Consider the following 18,616-nt stretch of genomic DNA (forward strand, 5'->3'; position numbering starts at 1 on the left):
AATTAGAAACGTTTTTCATTTAAAAACTAAGCAGAAGATATTATTTTTTCTTTTAATTGAACAAAGTTTTTTAGAAGCGACTCGTTTTTAATATGATGTTGAAGCTGAATGTTGTTTCCAGTCCGGCCCTGTTACAACAATAATATAGTTTAAATAAAATACGACAAACTAAAAACGATTTTGGGTTATTGGTTATGAAGTCCGAACACCTTAATACATTAGGGCATTGTTTCTCGTTTGACAGATTGCGGGTTCGAATCCTGCTTCGGTCGAGGATGTTTACGACCATCAGATTTTAGTTGGGTCTTCCGTTTAGTAGCAATAGCATACACACTAAATAAAACAAATCAGCTTCGTAAAATATTCACATCCTGTAAACATTACTTTCAGTAATTGTCTACATAAGTATGAATTTACAGAAGTGAAATGCTTGTAATGTAGATACCTGCATTTCATTACCATAAGAACATGCAAAATATTTTTAACTTTTAAGGTATAAATTGATAAATTATGGTAAGATATTTATAAAATGTGATAAACGTTTCAAGAATGTATTAAATTTATAATTTCTGTTCCGACATCAATTCTGTATGTTTTTTATCTCGCGAACGTTAAGACGACCTTTATTCGTACCGATACCATTGTGGATTTGCCCGTAATTGGGAAACGGGGCAGCGAGGAAGAGAATCCAAAGCGTCCGGACTGGACCATCCATTAAAATTCCAAGAATCTAGTTTAGATTCTACGATCCTTCAGAGTCTAGGCTTCCTTTCGTCCATCCGAAGTCTCCGGGTTTCGGACTTACCGATATTTACTCGGACTCTCGACGCAGAATTGAGAAACTATCGTGTTTAACGTTCTTATTAATTTGAAAATTAATCATGTTTGTTTTATTTATATTATTTTAAGAATAATTAAAATTACTCATCATTTATATATAAAATCACTTATCAGTTTCAATGTACATTAATATAAGGGAGGGTCAAATGAAAACACAAACTTTAGAAATTTAGTTACATCTGAAAAGTAAAAAAGAACACAAATAATCTTTTATAATAAAATTCATAAGCACTAAATTGTTTTTCTTAATTCAATAGCTTAACTAAAGCCAAAAAAAAAAAAGAAAACAGAAAAGAAAAAAGAAATACGATTGCTTATGAAATTAATGATTCTGTAATATTTCCAGTTTTTAAAACTAAAAAACTTAAATTTTAATTCTTCTCTGTGGTGAAAATATTAAAAGAAAAGTAATTAAGATATAGGATTATAATCCTATATCCTGCGCAAACAAGATTACAACTTTCAAATTAGTATAGCTCACGGGCTATACAGAATTATTCAGAAGTCACTTCACAACTTTTTTCCCTCCTTGAAAAACTGAGGAAGGTAGCAGTACATTGCAAACTGGAATTGAAAGAGATATTCCATAAGTTCTATTAACACACTGCAACCATTAAAGGGACTCAATATGGAAACTCCTCGTAACCCAACACATTCAAATGGTAGTCAAGTTTCCGGCATACCTTTTTCTTCAGAAATTTGTGGGTCGTGGATTCGAGAACTGCCGTAAGAGTTTGTTTACGTTCCTCCGTCGGCAAGGGATTTTTCTGCATTGAAGCAATGTGTAAGAGCTGTTAAATTTGTAACGCTCAATATACTGAAAGATGTTTGCCGTGAATGTGTTCACGGTTTGAATTCGTGTTAGATTATAAAGGGGTGGTTGTGTAATTAACTTCCAGGATTTCTCTTTCGATCTTCGTTTGCAATGTACTGCTTCCTTCCACGATCTTCCAAATAAAGAAAAGTAGTTGAAGGACTTTTGACTAACCCCGTGTATCATATTTTATTACAGATTATAAATTTCAAGTTATAAGTGTGGTAATACAGACATTTCAAAATGTCCTGTGGCATAAATATACAGGGTGTGCCAGAAACACCTGACAGTTTTTAAAATAAAATAGCACTTCAGAGAACAGCTTAAATATTTATTGCTTTCACAGATACACATTTCAACGGAGAATGAAAGTGTATCATTGTTATTTCTTGAAAATAATATTTCGTAAATGGCTACCAATCCAATGAATACATTCTTATAGTCTGTCTGGAAAAGATGCCGTAACTTGCTGCAACATGTTTTGTAGAATCTCCCAAATGTACTGATGAATTTGACCTTTCGGCTCGTTGATACCAGTGGGACACTTCTCGAACAGAATTATTCAGAAGTCACTTCACAACTTTTTTCTCTCTGCTTGAAAAACTGAGGAAGGTAGCAGTACATTGCAAACTGGAATTGAAAGAGATATTCCATAAGTTCTATTAAAAACTGCAACCATTAAAGGGACTAAATAAGGGAACTCCAGGTAGCCCCATAAGAAATCCAGTGCCATCAGGTTTGGCGAGTGAGCCAACCAGTGGATGTCTCCAAAACAAGAATTGTTGTTACCTGAAAACATTTCCTGCAGAACTCCCATGGAATGATAAGCCCTATGAGCAGTTTCTCCATCTCACTGGAACCAAAGGTGACGACGGTGATGAGGAGTGGCCTCCCGATTCGGGAATGTTTGCATTGTGGCCGTGTAGGACAGCAGTTACCGCAAAAGTACGGCCCTCATTTCCAAAAACTACAAACCGATAATGTAGACAGAGGAAATGGTGCACAAAACATGATGTAGCAAATTACAGCATCCTTTCCAGACAGATTACAAGAGTGCGTTTGTCAGAATGGTGGCCATTTACAAAATGTTATTTTCAACAAATAACAGAGATACACATCCATTTTCCATTTAAAAAATGTACCTGTGCAAAGCAATAACTTTATGCATTTCCCTGAAATTTTATTTTATTCGGAAGACTATCCGCCGAATGCGTCTGTACCGTACAATACTCTCGGCACGTCTGTTACTTTTCACTGAACTTTCGATAATTAGAGATTAAGGACAATAGATTTGGCTGTTGACGTCACATCTGAATCGTATTGACCTTTCTAAAAAATATTCAAGTAAGAGGAAGATCTAAAGTTGGGACACAAAGTCCTATAAATATTGTTTTAATTTGTTAACAGACTTATTTCACAGTAAAGTCGTGACATGTTTTTGTTTGTGTGTGTCCACCGAACTCTGTTTCCATTATAGAAATCTATTTAACGTTCCTAGCAGCAGATTTTGATGGCACTAACAATTTTCAAAAGTCCAAACCTCTTGAAAAATCTTGAAAATTGTTAAGCAATATTTTCTTTGCGTCAATATAAATGAAACTGAATGTGTTTCTTGTCTGCTACTGTCTATTCTTTGGCATTTTTCGAATTTTAACAATTTCCGAGTGCCCTCTTTGAACGAAATCCGTAAGAATAGAGGAACTTTAAAGTAAATAGAGAATTAAAGTGGGCATTCTAAATTTCTAAATCTGTTTTGTCTTTACACAAATAAATTTAAGACCCTCGTTGAGGATGTAATGTACTTAAATAAGAAGTTTACTCTTATTAAATATATATTACATCCTCAAACATTGTAAACTTGAATACTACAAAATCTGCCACCAAAGACACTTTATTTAATTAATTAATTTAAATATGAAGTGTCCTTTTCTTTTTGACAAATTTGTTGAAAATTAATAACCAAACTACATACTTACTGTAACAATTTCTTTTTTTGTATATTACCATTTCATTTTAAATGCAAACTTTTGTGATAGCATTTGAATATTAAACAATATTGCAAGAAATTAGCCAAGAAAGGAAATCCACAGATTGGGATGAAAACCATTCAAATAAACCCATCACTATTGTTATTGTTTAAAACTATCAAGGAATATGTCAAAACTAAAAAAAAAAAGAAAGAGTAAGAAACAGAATAAAAATAAAACACTTTAAAATTTCCTTTCCTGTGGGACATGTCAAAAATCTCCATACATAGACGAAGAGCTTACTTTATTATATGGTCACCCGTAAGTAACAAAATGCCATACATGGAGCATAACTAAATTTTCACACAAATGCATTATTTCAGACGGTATATATTCTACAGCTTCACTTAATATACACCACAGTCTTCGAAGTTTCCCCACAGATGAAAATCGGGGATCGGAAGACTTAGGGACCGAGGCAACCAATCTAGCAAATGGTATGCATATGGAGACTTTTAACTCGTCCTGTAAAATGAAATACCTAACGTCGTGTAATGTATTTCAAATGAGAATATTAATATCTAAATCTTTTCTCCCGTTCACAAAAAATATTTTAAATAAAAAGTACTTATTTAAAAATAAATATAAACAAAGATAGAATAATAAAAAATATATATAAATAAATTTTACTATATAGTTACGTTTCGATACGTATCATAAAAATTGATTTCCTAAATGATCAGTGTTTTCTTCAAAAATGAAGAGATTTAATTTCTCTCTAATCTTCAGTCTTAAAATATGAATAAATTTTCACAATTATGAAATGTTATTTAGAAATATCCAATTAAAATAATACTAAATTTGTATAAATTGTTAAGTTTACATGTAAAGAAATTCTTATAATTTCTTTACGTGTAGGGTGGGCGAGAAGTCACCGTATTTCCAATTGACGTACAATTATAATTCATTTGAATAAATTATCTTATGGGTACTCGTCGAGTAGATTTATTTGGTTCTTGATAAATAACGCCATTCGCCAAGCAAGATCAAATTAATTTGATGGTAAGTGACGGCACATCTTTTGTATTTTTTCCGGCAATGATTTAATAGAACGAAAAAAGTACAAAAGGTCATTTACTGTAAGTGTTTCCGGTTTTGTGAGTTATAATTATTAATTTAGTGGGCGTACTAGTTAGAAGTAGAATGATTTCTCACCCAATTTGTATATACTCTTATGTTATTGTTATATTTTATGGATAAATAAGTTATATCGGGTCAGTCCATAAGTTCATGCATATTTTTATCTACAAAAAAAGCAGCAAAAAATTTTAATTAAATTTTATTTCAATCTATAATGTATTCACCATTATTTTGTACAATTTCTTGCCATCTTGATAGTAGCGTTTTAATCCCGTCTCCGTAAAATGATTTCGGTTTTGAATCAAAATATTCAGAAATAGCCTTTTTTACATTGTTCTCATCCTCAAAAGTTTTCCCTTTTAAAAAATTCTGCAAACTGCAAAAAAGATGATAATCACTGGGAGCAATATCTGGCGAATATGGTGGATGAGGTAAAATTTCCCAGTTGTAGCTTTCAAGTTTCTGTACAGTTATTTTTGCAGCGTGTGGTCTGGCATTGTTATGCTGCGAGAGAACCTGCTTTCTGTTCACTAACGACGGTCGATTTTTTCAATTTTTTTCATTTAAACGCTCTAATTGCTCACAATACATTTGAGCTGTAATTGTTTGATTAGGTTCTAACAGCTCAAAGTGAATTACACTTGACATATCCCACCAAACAGACAAAAGAATTTGTTTTTGGATGCAATCCACCTTTTGCAGTCGGTTTTGGCTGCTTGTCGCGATCCATCCATTGTTTTTTCTCGTCACACTATTATACAGGATCCATGTTTCGTCTCCAGTAACCAGCCTACCAAGAAAACGTTCTAAAGCAATACGGGATAAAAGAGACGTACAAATGTTTACACATTGTTGTCGGTTAGCTATCGACAGTTCGTGTGGTATCCATTTTCCTAGCTTTGAAACTATTCCGATTTGTTGTAGGTGTCTATGAACAGTTCCGTGGAATGAATTTAAACGTTCCACAATTTCATCAACTGTTAAAGATGGTTCTGCTTCAACTAGTGCAGAGAGAGCATCATCATCAAAGTCGACGGGTCTTCCAGTACGAGCCTTATCCTCCACACTAAAATCATTGTTTCCAAATCTTTCAAACCACTTCTGCGCAGTCCTTGCACTAATTACGATTTGATTATGTACAGTATTTATTTTTTTGGCTGCATTTGTAGCATTCTCACCACTTAAAAATAAAAAGTATAAAACATGTCTTTTGTATTCGTAGGTTACTTCCATTTTAACGAAAATAAACAACTGAAATGTTCACAATTCTGAACAGTATTATATGAATGAGATCCAATTTAACACTTCAGTGTAAAAATTATCACATTAGACTGACATTTTTAACAGCAAAACAAGATTTTTCTCAAGGTCATAAAAATGAGCTTGGACTTATGGACTGACCTGATATTAACACAATTTTACTTTTTAATTGTAAAAAGAACATTTAAACTACTTACATCTTCTATGACAATGTCTAAAGAGGATGTTCTGAGTCGGGAAGTACATTCTGATGTACATAAACATTGAAGAGAAACAGAGCGAACCGTTTTAATCTGGCGGCTTTTAATAGTCATTTGTGCTTTTAATAATAACTGATTTACTACCGTTCCGCTAAGTCTTCTAAATCCGTACGCAATCTAAAAATCAAAAATTAAATATATTTTTCAACGTATTAATTATAGTTATATATTAAAAACAAATAAATATAATGTAAATATACCTTTATGAACTTCTCCAATGGAACGGGAATGTCCAAGCAGAATTCGACAATTCTTTCCGAAGTCCCACCTCCAAGAAATTCGCTTTTAATATTTCCTGCAAAAATTTAAAGACCTAAATGAGTTAAAATGTCTGATTTTAAGCTGAAATATTTAGAAATTCTACAGACATTTGAATATATTGTTCAAATTAAGAACCAAAACATTTCCTTATATTTAAAGGAGTCAACCTTTATTATTGGGTTAAATGTTTTTTCAAAGCTGATCTACTCCATTTTCAGATCCAAATACAAAAAATTTTCAATTTTAAGAAATTCTACGGAATGTAAAAATCATAAAAAGAATTAGGCTGTGACTCCACTAGCGCAAAAATGGTTGTAAAAGCTTTTAATCACGTGACCTATTTGCATTTGCGCTCGGATTGCAGTGGAGGTCTGGCTAGTGAAATTTTCTATGGCGACGGTACTATTACGGTTGTATACGTGATATATCGATATAAAGACTATGCTTATATTCTACGAGTTTTTTCTGTACTATAATTACAAATGTAGTAAAAATAATATCTTTACTTTCATATATTAACTTTTATTATTGTATTATTAAGATAATATACAGCACTTATAAGCTTTTTTATTATATACTCTAAATGAAGGATTTTCCTTTGGCCGTCCATATCTCGTGTTTTAGGCATTCATTATTATAATGAAATACCTCTTGTCGTAGATATATGAATACTTTCGGATGTTTTCGATAAATCTTTCCGGATCTATTCTAGTTCTTTTCCAAGTAGCCACGAGAGAACATACACAAAAGCTCGTTTTCCACCATTTTCGCACTGTGTCACAATGACCTAGATTTCACTGACTCCTGATTGGTAAATGGTACAGTTTTACGGCCGTATTTGCTTCGACAGTTGATCACTGCTCAACTCGCTTTTACATTGGTTTTATCGCTGTTTTTACGCTAGTGGAGTTGCGGCCTTAATGAAAATTTAGGAATAAAATTAGATGCAGGGTGGTATGATTTCATTAATAAGAACAAAAATAAATTAATAACTAATGACATAATAGTAGGTGACACTTGAGGTGTGTAAATATACAAATTAGCCGTAGAGCTTAAGCTGTGGTAGTGTGTAGTATTAGTCCAGTGTTTCTGTTGTGTGATAAAATGTTCAGCTAGTTCAGCTGAAGTGTTTATTGTGAGTATATATCCATCACTTTACATTTATAATATTTTAATTATAAAAATAGTCATTTTTGGTAAATTGTATTAGTGTTCCCAAGGCTAAGAAGTGATGATTGTGAAACTATTACACTCGTGAGACACCACCTATGACAACTGTCATAGGTGGTGTCTCACGAGTGATAATTCGTCATATTTAATGTATTTTTATGATTTTATAATTAATATTATGTATGAACATCAACCGTAACTTCTCTGAAGAATACCGTCAGAAAACAGAATTTTAAAAGTACAAATATAAATCTAAAAGTAGCTTCTTTGTATATAGTCAAAACGTTTGTATCCGCATTCGAGAATCTAATTATTGCTATACAGATCTGTGGAAATTGTACGGTGTTGTAACTATCATTTTTATAATTATCGGTTTCTTTAGTAAATTGGCCGCGCAGATCTCATACGTTCACGTACGTGTATTTGCATCTTGCTTATCATTAACTCGATCACTTCATTTTTACTTTTATATTATTTTTATAAAAATAAAATGAATATATTTTTGTAGTACATTACCTGAATATTTGTTATGGGATACTAGAATTGCTAAAGCCATCCGAAATAAAGCTTTATATCCGTCGAGGAGAAAGCAGTCCATTACTCTAACCTGAAAATTTAATAATTCGTTATGTTTTTATTTTAAAAAATTAATTCTTGTAAATATTTTTTTTATTTAAATACTTATAATTTCTTACCAAATATTGAAACGGGAGACTTTTAAAAATCCACCACTGCCACTTTGAAAATACTTTCTGCATTGTTTCATTTTCTTTGAATTCATTCTTCAGTTGATTATATGCAGCTTTCTGAAATGTATTGATAAAAATCACTATTACATAAAACAAATTTATTAATTTGTATTTAATTTTATATATCATATATAAAATTGATAGCTAGATTTATATATATGTATATATATATAAGCAGCCATGGGCTCTTCCATGACTCCTAGCACTCAAACAAGATATTAAGAGGATAAGATTAGGGTTTCTCAAACGAAATCCCAAGTTGTTTTTTTAACCCGGGAAATTCTCCTCATCCCAGGAAATCCTGCAAATTTCTTAAAAATTCACTTTTTTCTTATTTTGTGTTAAGGTTTAGGAAATTTTGCAAATAGAAAGTATAATTAACTCAAACTGTCAGAATACATTTGTACAGTAATACCCCGAACTTACGCAATAGGTGGGACCGAGCGATAATCGCGTAAGTCAGGGTATAATTTCGCATATAAATACGTACAAATTATTTTTAATTGGGGCCGGAGACTAAAGAAAACAATAATTTAGAAAAAAATGTTTAATAAAATAATACATATGTATAACAAATTATATTATTAAAATCGTAAACCAAAGTTATTTTGATGTAGAAGGCTTCATAAAATCTAACAAATTCGTCTGATGGCTCAAACAGCGGACCGGTCGACCAATCGGCGATTCCCAATGGTCGTAGCTTTATCGGAGGTCTGCAGGTGGTGTGACGGTCTGACGACCAATCAGAGGATATGCATTCAAACTCCAACTGTCACTTCCTCAATCGTCTTTTTGTAACGGCGACCATTATCAGTTTAAAGAAAAAGGCGGGAATCATGTTCCTGCACAATTCTACCCCGAGAAACACAAAATAAATTGCGTCGATTCCGTGAGACACGTCCAAACATGTAAGCTGAACAATAATGCGGGGGGGAGTGAATAATCAAGAGCTGCGTGGCACTCAAACAAAAGATGAATCGACGAGATTTGAAAATCGCGCAACTCCAGGTTCGCGTAAGTTGAGGTATTACTGTATTTATTAATTTTAAACCCGCTTATTAGTTTTTAAATTTTTTTTTGTTATGGCATGTCACAAATGGTCAATAATCAATATGTATTTGTGGCAGGACTCTGAAAATTCTTTACTTGTCAGAACCTGTAATATCTGGAATAACTGCGCCAATGCTGTCTTAATTTTAACTATGCCCAATAACTGCATTATGCCCGGTTGTGCAAATTGGGCAAGGATAGAAACAAGTACGAATTTTGCAAGTATGAAGTTTTTCTTCATAAACCCAATTATTAAAGCTAAACGAACTGCCGAATTATCGGGCTATAAGCTCGATACCGTTACTAAAGCAGCCGAGATAGACAAATCAAGAATACTTGAAAGCAAAAGTACTGCAAAGCATCTCAAAAACAAACTAGAAATCTTCGACAGTATGGGTGAAAAAACACTTAACATTTGTCTTCTCTTGAATGCATTAAAGATGATTCCATCCACGTCCATTGAATTGGAAAGAACATTCTCGGTAGCTGGACTTTTCATTATTAAAATAACAACCAGATTGAGTGATTGGAGTATTGACCATCTTTGGTTTTCAAAATTTTATAACTTACAATAATATTTTGTATTAAGTTTTATTTAAAAAACGAAAAATTACCTTTTAAGCTAGAAGTTTGATCTAAGTTCATTTTTTTTTAATTTTCAACTCAATTCAAAGCACTTTGTTGTTGTTGTTGTATGCAGTTTCCAACAAACTTTAATAAATTTTTTCTATTGGTAAAAATTTCTACGTAATTCAAAGGTAATTTCTAATATACAGGGTGCATAAGAAAGTCCCTTTAACCAGAAAATTCTTGCGAACGGAGAGAGCTACTGCTATGCAAGTGAGGTAACGGTATAGTAAAGCGACTATGCCCGACCTAATGCAAACGACAGCAGCGCCCCTAGTGGCGAAATTTGGAAGATAGGCAGTGCAAATCAAAAACAAAAAGAGATAGAGCAAACTTCCCAATTAGAAAGTTTTAGAGCATCAATTAATTAGTATGAAACGACATGTGGTTCACACGGAAACAACATGTGGTTCACACAGTGATAAGTTTTTGAACGTACTCGACATTAACTTGTTATCACTGTGTGACAGTTTACCTTTCCATTGTTTTTTGTGTGATGTTATCAAACTGTATTGACATAAGTACGTATTTCATGCAATAAATTGTGCATATTTCTTCATATCTATGGCTATTCCTTTCAAACGTCACACAAAATGGTGTGCATCGCTTTTGAACACTTTTGGGTATACAGGCGACAATTTATCTTATCCGTGTGAACCACATGTCGTTTTGTACTAATTAATTGATGCTCTAAAACTTTCTAATTGGGAAGTTTGCTCTATCTGTGTTTTCGATTTTCACTGCCTATCTTCCAAATTTTGCCACTAGGGGCGCTGCTGTTGTTTGCATTATGTCGGGCATAGTCGCTTTACTATACCGTTACCTCACTTGCATAGCTGTAGCTCTCTCCGTTCGCAAGAATTTTCTGGTTAAAGGGACTTTCCTATGCACCCTGTATATCTTACACAGCATTATTAATATGATTTTGGAGGTTGCAGAATGTATTAAATTACTTTAAAAAAATGAAAAATAATTAATTCTATCCCGGGATCCCGGGAAATAGTTCACTTTTATCCCGGAATCTCGGGACAAGCAAAAGACCAGGAAATGAGAAACCCTAGTTTTTATATTTATGTTAAAATATAAAATGTATAAAATGTTTTCATATTTTACATTAAAATATTTGAGTTTATATTAATTTAAAAACTACTGAGACAGAAAAATTATTTACTTAGAATACTTACTGCAAATTTCTTTGTCAATTTCTGCATGACATAAGCGATTTCTTCGTGCGTATTTCTTGTTTGACTTATAAAATCTTTAGTATTTGAAGTTATTAAGTTAGAAATGCAATAAAATACTCGCTCTTCATTCATATAATGCATAAGAAGAGACGACAAAGGGTAAATTAAGGGACTGTACACTATTTCCGGATGAGTGCGATAAATAGCGCACATAACCCTCATCGTCTTTTTCTTTCCGGCATTATTTAAAAAATAATTCATGCAGTATGAAGGATCTACAAAGGATGGTAACGATGAAGGTGTACCGCCATGACTACCTGTAAAAAGATAGAATTTTCTTAATTATATAAAATAATTTAGATGTCTTAAGTTAGTTTCAATTCTTGAATTTTTAATTCTATGATTCATGAAGAACTTGAAAATGAAAAACATGTTTATGAAGAAAACATTTCTTTTTTGTTTTTTATTACTATTTACTAATATGTCATTATTAAATCTATATATATAAAAATCAATTCCTGTCGGTTTGTCCTTTATACAAATCTTTATTCTTAAGCCAATCTGGACCAAAGTTTGTATGAGTATTACTTAAACCACGAAATTGACACTACGCTAATATTACCCCAAAGTATTGGGGCAGTAGATAGATTTCACATCTGACTTGTTACCCTTACATGTAGTGCCATAAACAAACGCTGATTGTTATTAGTCTGTTGATAATAGATTGTTGGTTTGCCTGTTGATGTCTGCCAACTAGCTTAATGTCTACCCAGAGGCATCATCACTGTGGAATCACATCAAAAAGTTGTCCCTTTCAACAAATATGAGGATCCATCTATTGGGAAACAGATCAGAGAATTTTGCTAAGCATCTTTTGCATCTCGGTGATGGCAAATTCGCTGACGATCCCTAATTTGATAACTCTTACTACATAAATCACAAATGGATATATGAGAAAGTAATATTGGCATTTAAAAATGAATGCATTGCCAAATTGAATTTGCATATTCAAGTGCAATTTCCAGGAAATTACATAATGTACAAGTCATCGATTCCATTTTCAAGGCAGATCATTAGGTAGTAATGTACCTGGTAAAGTTTTTAAACTCCTTGGAACCAGCTGGACTACGGTCTCGTAACTTAAAACTAAAGGTTGGAGCACCAGTAATACTTGTAAGGAGTCGATTCCAACCCATTTTATTTTGTTTGGGGATTATTTTTAGTTTGTTTTTGTTTTTTTATTTATTTTGGGACATTTTATTTCATTAAGGATAGACTACTGCATCTCACTCAGACAAAACTCTAACTGGAAACTCACCTTACTACGACAACAGCAAACCAACTACATCATCAAACCCGAGAATGACATCTCAGGGGTGAAAGACTTCTGGTAGGGAGTTAAAAGAATAATCTCCTACCCCAAGTTGTTACCGAAAATTAAAAAGAAAAAATTTATATAAATACTGCAAGGGAAATGACATGAGATGGAGAAAGGATTACTAGAATTAAATGAGTGTTAGAGTTAAGTATGTAAACAGGGTCGAGCGGGTGTATCACTAATGTCACCACAACTGCACTATAAAAAGAGAAAGACGAAGAGGATCGAGTGAGGTACAGCTAAGAATCGAGCAAGGTTAAGGAAAAAGGCTTTCAAGTTCATTGACAGAGTAGAAGTTATTGGTGATGGTTGGGCAAGTTAATTTGTAAGATTACTTTGTGAATTTTCTGGGTATAGTCCAATTTCATATTTCTTGTCAGTTTTTGTGGAGATAGTTTTCAGTTAATTTATTAAGTCCTCAAGTATCAGGAAAGTTTTGTATATATTGGTTTTGATTTGATAAAGCATCTTTCTTTAATTTTCAAATTTTCTAACTTATTTCATATTATACACAATCAGTCATAAAATTACGTAAAGTAGTTATTTCTGGCAGTTCCTACATTAATAGATTATATTTTGATTGAACTGATTCCTTTATGTTTCTTTTTTTGCCCATTCAAAGTCCAGCCGTGGCATTGACCGACCCTTGGTCTATGTAATGCATGATAGGTAATTTCCGGGCTTTTGAAAAAAAGACATTATGTGCTTTTGCAAAATTTGGACCCACCAAAGCTATGCAATTGGATGAGAAAGATTTTTTATCTTTGTCCAAGTCCAAGCAAATTTTTGCTTTTGTAGTTTCGTTATTATAAATACTCGAGTCAATAAATGCAGATTTTAGTTGCTAGGACCATTGTTTTTATCACCATCTCAATTCCACACCCTCTCAAAAACCCGAGCAACGCTGGGCATTAGTTAAATATATATTTAACTTTTGAGAAATATATATAATTACCTAAAACTTCCTCCAATGTTTCTTCATAAAAACCTTCAAGAAAATTTTCTTTTCCATAATGTACACAAAGAAGCGGCCATAATTCTTTTCTAATTGGATGATCGATAGACCAGTGATTGCTTCGAATTATGTCTTTGACCTAAAAAATAAAATACTTTACTGTAAAAAAAATACATTAATAAATGCTTACGTACAATTCTAGAAAATAAAATTCAAGTGCATTTATCCATTGCATTGAAACCGATCTAAAATCTTATCTCTGAATGCAGATCTTAGTAAAAAAATCCATACAATAATCTCACGAAACTTCACGAATGCTGTAAATAATAGTTTTCGCAACACAATTAAAAAATATTTTTTTTATGCGGTCAACAGGGACCGCATAAAAAAAGTCTCACATAGAAAATAACTCAAAACCGTACGAAATAGAATTTATTGACAACAGATGTCAGCACTTGACTGCATCGTCTGGTCTATCGTCTGTTTTACATATTTTTGTCCAGGTGGTGTTTTGTTGACTTAAAAAGTAAATTATTTCATTTTTCGCATATTCATGCAATAATATTACTATAATAAGTGCATTTATGCTATAATAAGTTTATTTAGCTATAATAAGTCAACGTAAGACATGACGAATCGCACGAGACTAGTCGCCAACTATACCGCACAAATTAAAAATTCGCATTAAAAAATCGCACATAAAAAGAGCGCATAAAAACAGGTTTGACTGTACATTTATCCATTGCATTGAAACCGATCTAAAATCTTATCTCTGAATGCAGATCTTAGTAAAAAAATATACCTATTACAATGTTTATGTTAATGAAAATACTTAATAATCCAAAGTATACATAAATATACCATTTATTTATTTATATAAATTAAACACTATCAGATCTTTGAACCATAAATCAATTATTGTTATTATCATTAACTGCATTATTACTATAATTCTGAAGCTAGCTGTAGGCTCATCTTATATTATATTTAATATAACTTAGTTAATTTAGGATGTCTGAATGAAAAGACTATACATGCTTATATAGACCACACCAGAATAAAATTTGATGCCAAGTGCAATAGAGGGTCTGTGGAAAGTGAATGATCCAGTCAGGCCCGAGGAGCGATATACATATAGGTTTCCGATATGGTATTCTAAATTGCATATATGTCTGGAAGCAGGATCAGACAAGTGATCTAGATGACATAATTAATAGTTTAATATATCGGGTTTCATTATGTTAGTATATGTACAGTACATCTTATGTACTGTACATATACTAACATAATGTAAAACCTGATATATTAGTAATATGCCAAACGACTGCCATATTAAATTGGGCTATTTCTCCGTTATTATTTTTAATTAATTTCTAAATAATTTGTCACTAGAGGCCGGCATTAGGTGCCATCTCTTATTAAATTTAATAATTATAATTATATTAATTTTTATAAATAATTTAAAATATTGTGAAAGAAAATAATTGAAATTTATAGATCTACAATTTTTTCAAATTGCAGCTCAATAATTTTTCTATAAATGCAATATTTACGAGAACATACAGTAATAGCGAAGTTGAGGCCGAAGTTTTAATGCGAAGACGTGTACGTCGGACGTTCGGCACCGCTTTCCTGTAAGCCTAGAAGTTTGACAATGATGTTTGGAAAGTCAGTGGAATTGTGCTCGATATTCCAAATGCCATTGTCAAACTTCTAGGCTTACGGGAAAGCAATACGGAACATCCCATGTATACGTTTTCGCGTTTCAAACTTCGGCCTCAACATCGCTAATAGATCAAGTTTTCGCTGACTTCAGTTATCGTCAGTTTCGGTTTTTGTCGATTTCTTTCTCAAAAAATGTGTCTCGGATTTCGTTGGCGAGCTCAGGTGATCTCACTGCTAATTTTGCAAGAACAAAGGACGACCCATGCGTTTTCCAGCACAGTTTGGCATTATTTCTCGTTGACTGAACACGGATCACTTTTCAAGTACCGATTAGTAGTCGTTGACAGTCCTTTCTTCCGGGAGAAGGTCAAACGCTACTTTCGGTCGCCCCCTTCAACCCCCTTCCACCAGAATCCCTTTTTCCTATTGGACCAGAGGTATGTTGGCATACGAATAGGAAGATTACATAATAGAAGGTTACTGGCCAGCATAAATTATGTTTTAAGTAGTTTTTGAGGGTGCCGAGTTTAAATATTTGGTCCATTTTTTGCGAAATTTGGTTGGCAGATTATATTTTTTCATATTTGGCTGTGAGTGGTACAGTTTCTTAGGGTTAACATTAGGAAAAAATGTGATATCTTAAATTTTTTATTTTCAATTGGTGTCTACTTGACTATTGAAATTGTGCCATTTCCAAGTTTTATGATAAACATCACATTTACCACAAAACTTGGATAGTACAAAATGGTACGCTGACATAACCAAACTCTTTATATGGTTTTCATTTTAATGTTTGTTATATTATAGTTTTGATTTAAATAACTACAAAGACTATCTTACGTAAGGGTTTATCACACCAAATGACCGATCTAACGCATTTTAAAAACCCTTTATTCCTCTACTGCACGCAATTTAAAGAATTTTTAAAATGTGTTCGATTGGGCACTTGGTACGAGAAATTCTTACGTAAGATAACCTTTGTAAATATAAATCAAATATATCAAATATAATATAGTAGAAGGGTTAGAAGTACAAAATACTTCTAATAATTTTAATCTTTGCTGTTGTTATTTCTTGCCCGAGCAACGTCGAGCTCGTCTAACATTTAATAAAAACAAATTATTATATTTAAATCTGTATATCTAATTATAAATCAACATAAATAAAAAGTGATTTTAGCTCCAAGTTTTCAATTTATTATTCTTTATTACTTGCAATGTAAATACTTGTCAGACTTCCTCTAGTAACCTTCAATTATAAATGATAGCAATTTTATAAACATGTATCGTAATAAGGAAATTCCTATGTTTCATACAATCCTGTATTGCATAATAAAATTATTCTTTTGTAAACATTAATTAAAATAAATGTACAACTCAAAGATAGCTTTGATGAAATATGTTAATTATTTTGTTTTAAATATTGATATTTCGGAAAATTATTTAACAGGAATTCGTAGACCACACAATGACAATACTTTCGAATTATATTAATGAAAACTTATAACTATACATAATGTAAAAATATTAATAAATCAATTTAAAATCCAAAGATCTTTATCGATATAAACTGCTAAGTGCGTAACATTCTTCTCGATAATTAGAATTTATTTAATAAATTGAGACGATTCTTGACACATCATCATGTATACTAAGTTTTTCAATTAAATTTTAAAAATTTTAAATATTAAATCTTATAAAAATACTTAAAAAATAATAACTACATTTAGAAGTCTATTTTATTATTGAAAATTATTAGCTAAAGAGAGTAAATAAGTCACAAATAAAAGCAGAACAGTAATAATGGAGGTAATAGATTTTCAGGTTAATGTTACCCTAGGTATACAAAATGGCAGCTTGTCTCTGATTCCAGCAAGGAAACAGTGGGACGCACGTTCTAACCTAACCTAACCTATTCTAATAAATTACCGTAATTATTAGCAACCAAATTACTAGAATAGGTCAGGTTAGGTTAGAACGTGCGTCCCACTGTTTCCTTGCTGGAATCAGAGACGAGCCGCCATTCTGTATACCTAGGGTAACATTAACCGATTTTCAATACAGTATTAGGTATGAGCACAGTCTAGGATGATGACAATTTATGTAGCAGATTTGCCCACAAAATCAGTAGCTGTTTTCAAGTGATCTGAAACAGTAACAGAGCTTGAGGAGGAATGTACGACTACAGAACAGTGTGCCATTGTGCACTTTTTTGTAGTAAGAAGAATTTCCTCTCTCGAAAAACTTTTGTGGGCAGATTTTATTTGCAACCAAAATAGCTTTTGGAGGACAGCAAAAAAAAATTTGATGGTAAATACTTCTATAATGACGAAGCAATTGGAAATAAACTGCAAAAATAACTGCAACAACCAATGAAAATCTATACCGTTGGCTTTGAGGGCAAAATACTTGATAAAATGATGGGCGGGAATCTTAATATTGAAGAAGATTATATTGAACGAGCATTTATTTATTGTGACGATCATATTTTAATTAAAAAAATAAGCTTTCTGGTCTTGATTTTCATATATCTAACTCCATTCTCAAGAGTAATGAAGGACATACAGGTTTGCAATTTAAAAACTGCAGCCCAAAAATAAGTATTTTATCCACGTTCGTATAACAATTTGTGACTTATTTTCTCTTGCATAATATATATATAAAAAAAAAGGCATTTCTATAGCTTATACTCTCAGTTTTAATTGTAATAAATTAAAACCAAACTTAATTTATAACTCAATTTTAAGTAATACCTGATTCATTTGTCCATCTTTCAGAAATTTCTTTATCACTTCAATGTCGTCACAAGTGTAAGTAGAGATAGTACCTCTTGGGATATTTTTCTGATCGACATTGTCTACATCCAAGCCTCCTAATCCAGAAACTGCCATTTTCTTTTCTTTTCTTTCAGTAGATGTTTGTAAAGTTTATCTTAATTTAATAAAATTAAATTTATTAAAATAAAATTCAATTATTATTTAAGCTCATTAAATTATCTTGGAAATATTTCACATTTTTCGCGTTAAATGCATCATCCCGTATATGAATAAACTGCCGGAAGATACTGTCGGAAATATAAATTACTTAAAGCTGAATTAGAAAACTGAAATATATTTAAATCAGGATATTATATCATCTTTGGAATTTAACATTTAAAGATAGTTTATTGTCCGACCGTAGCATAGTGCTTAGTAATGGGAATTCTGCTAAATTCTGCTATGATTCAGCTGCATGTAAGACTATAGACCGTGAAGTTTGATGCTACGCTGTTTCGGCATGTGACACCTTTATAACATA

At 32.1% G+C, this 18,616-nt stretch overlaps 1 protein-coding gene across 2 annotated transcripts; it reads right to left on the reverse strand.

Moving 5' to 3' along the window:
- Positions 1-264: 264 nt before the first annotated feature.
- Positions 265-18,275, reverse strand: LOC136972454 (GTPase-activating protein skywalker-like). Of its 2 annotated transcripts, XR_010880335.1 has the most exons (9): positions 18,073-18,275; positions 13,656-13,794; positions 11,323-11,639; positions 8,408-8,518; positions 8,229-8,319; positions 6,482-6,576; positions 6,219-6,398; positions 4,323-4,411; positions 265-1,019 (listed from the first exon to the last, which is right to left on the reverse strand). XR_010880335.1 is itself a non-coding variant. In XM_067267051.1 (8 exons), the coding sequence occupies exons 1-8, from the start codon at positions 18,208-18,210 to the stop codon at positions 1,014-1,016; spliced, it is 1,077 nt and encodes a 358-aa protein (XP_067123152.1). In that variant the 5' UTR covers positions 18,211-18,275; the 3' UTR covers positions 265-1,013. The 2 variants fall into 2 exon arrangements, 1 of the variants encoding a protein (XP_067123152.1); XM_067267051.1 differs by lacking the exon at positions 4,323-4,411.
- Positions 18,276-18,616: the final 341 nt, after the last annotated feature.

This window comes from Centruroides vittatus, unplaced genomic scaffold (genome assembly GCF_030686945.1).
Source record: "Centruroides vittatus isolate TY-2023 unplaced genomic scaffold, ASM3068694v2 contig_2900, whole genome shotgun sequence".
Taxonomy (NCBI): domain Eukaryota; kingdom Metazoa; phylum Arthropoda; class Arachnida; order Scorpiones; family Buthidae; genus Centruroides; species Centruroides vittatus.

What these genes read in the sequence shown, in the direction of transcription:
- LOC136972454 (XM_067267051.1), bottom strand. Translation starts at nt 18,210, where the DNA reads ATGGCAGTTTCTGGATTAGGAGGCTTGGATGTAGACAATGTCGATCAG. An exon ending in AAGATGGACAAATGAATCAG is followed by an intron (nt 13,795 to 18,072) that starts GTATTACTTAAA and finishes TTTATTTTTTAG; the next exon opens with GTCAAAGACATAATTCGAAG. An exon ending in AATTGACAAAGAAATTTGCA is followed by an intron (nt 8,519 to 11,322) that starts GTAAGTATTCTA and finishes AATACATTTCAG; the next exon opens with AAAGCTGCATATAATCAACT.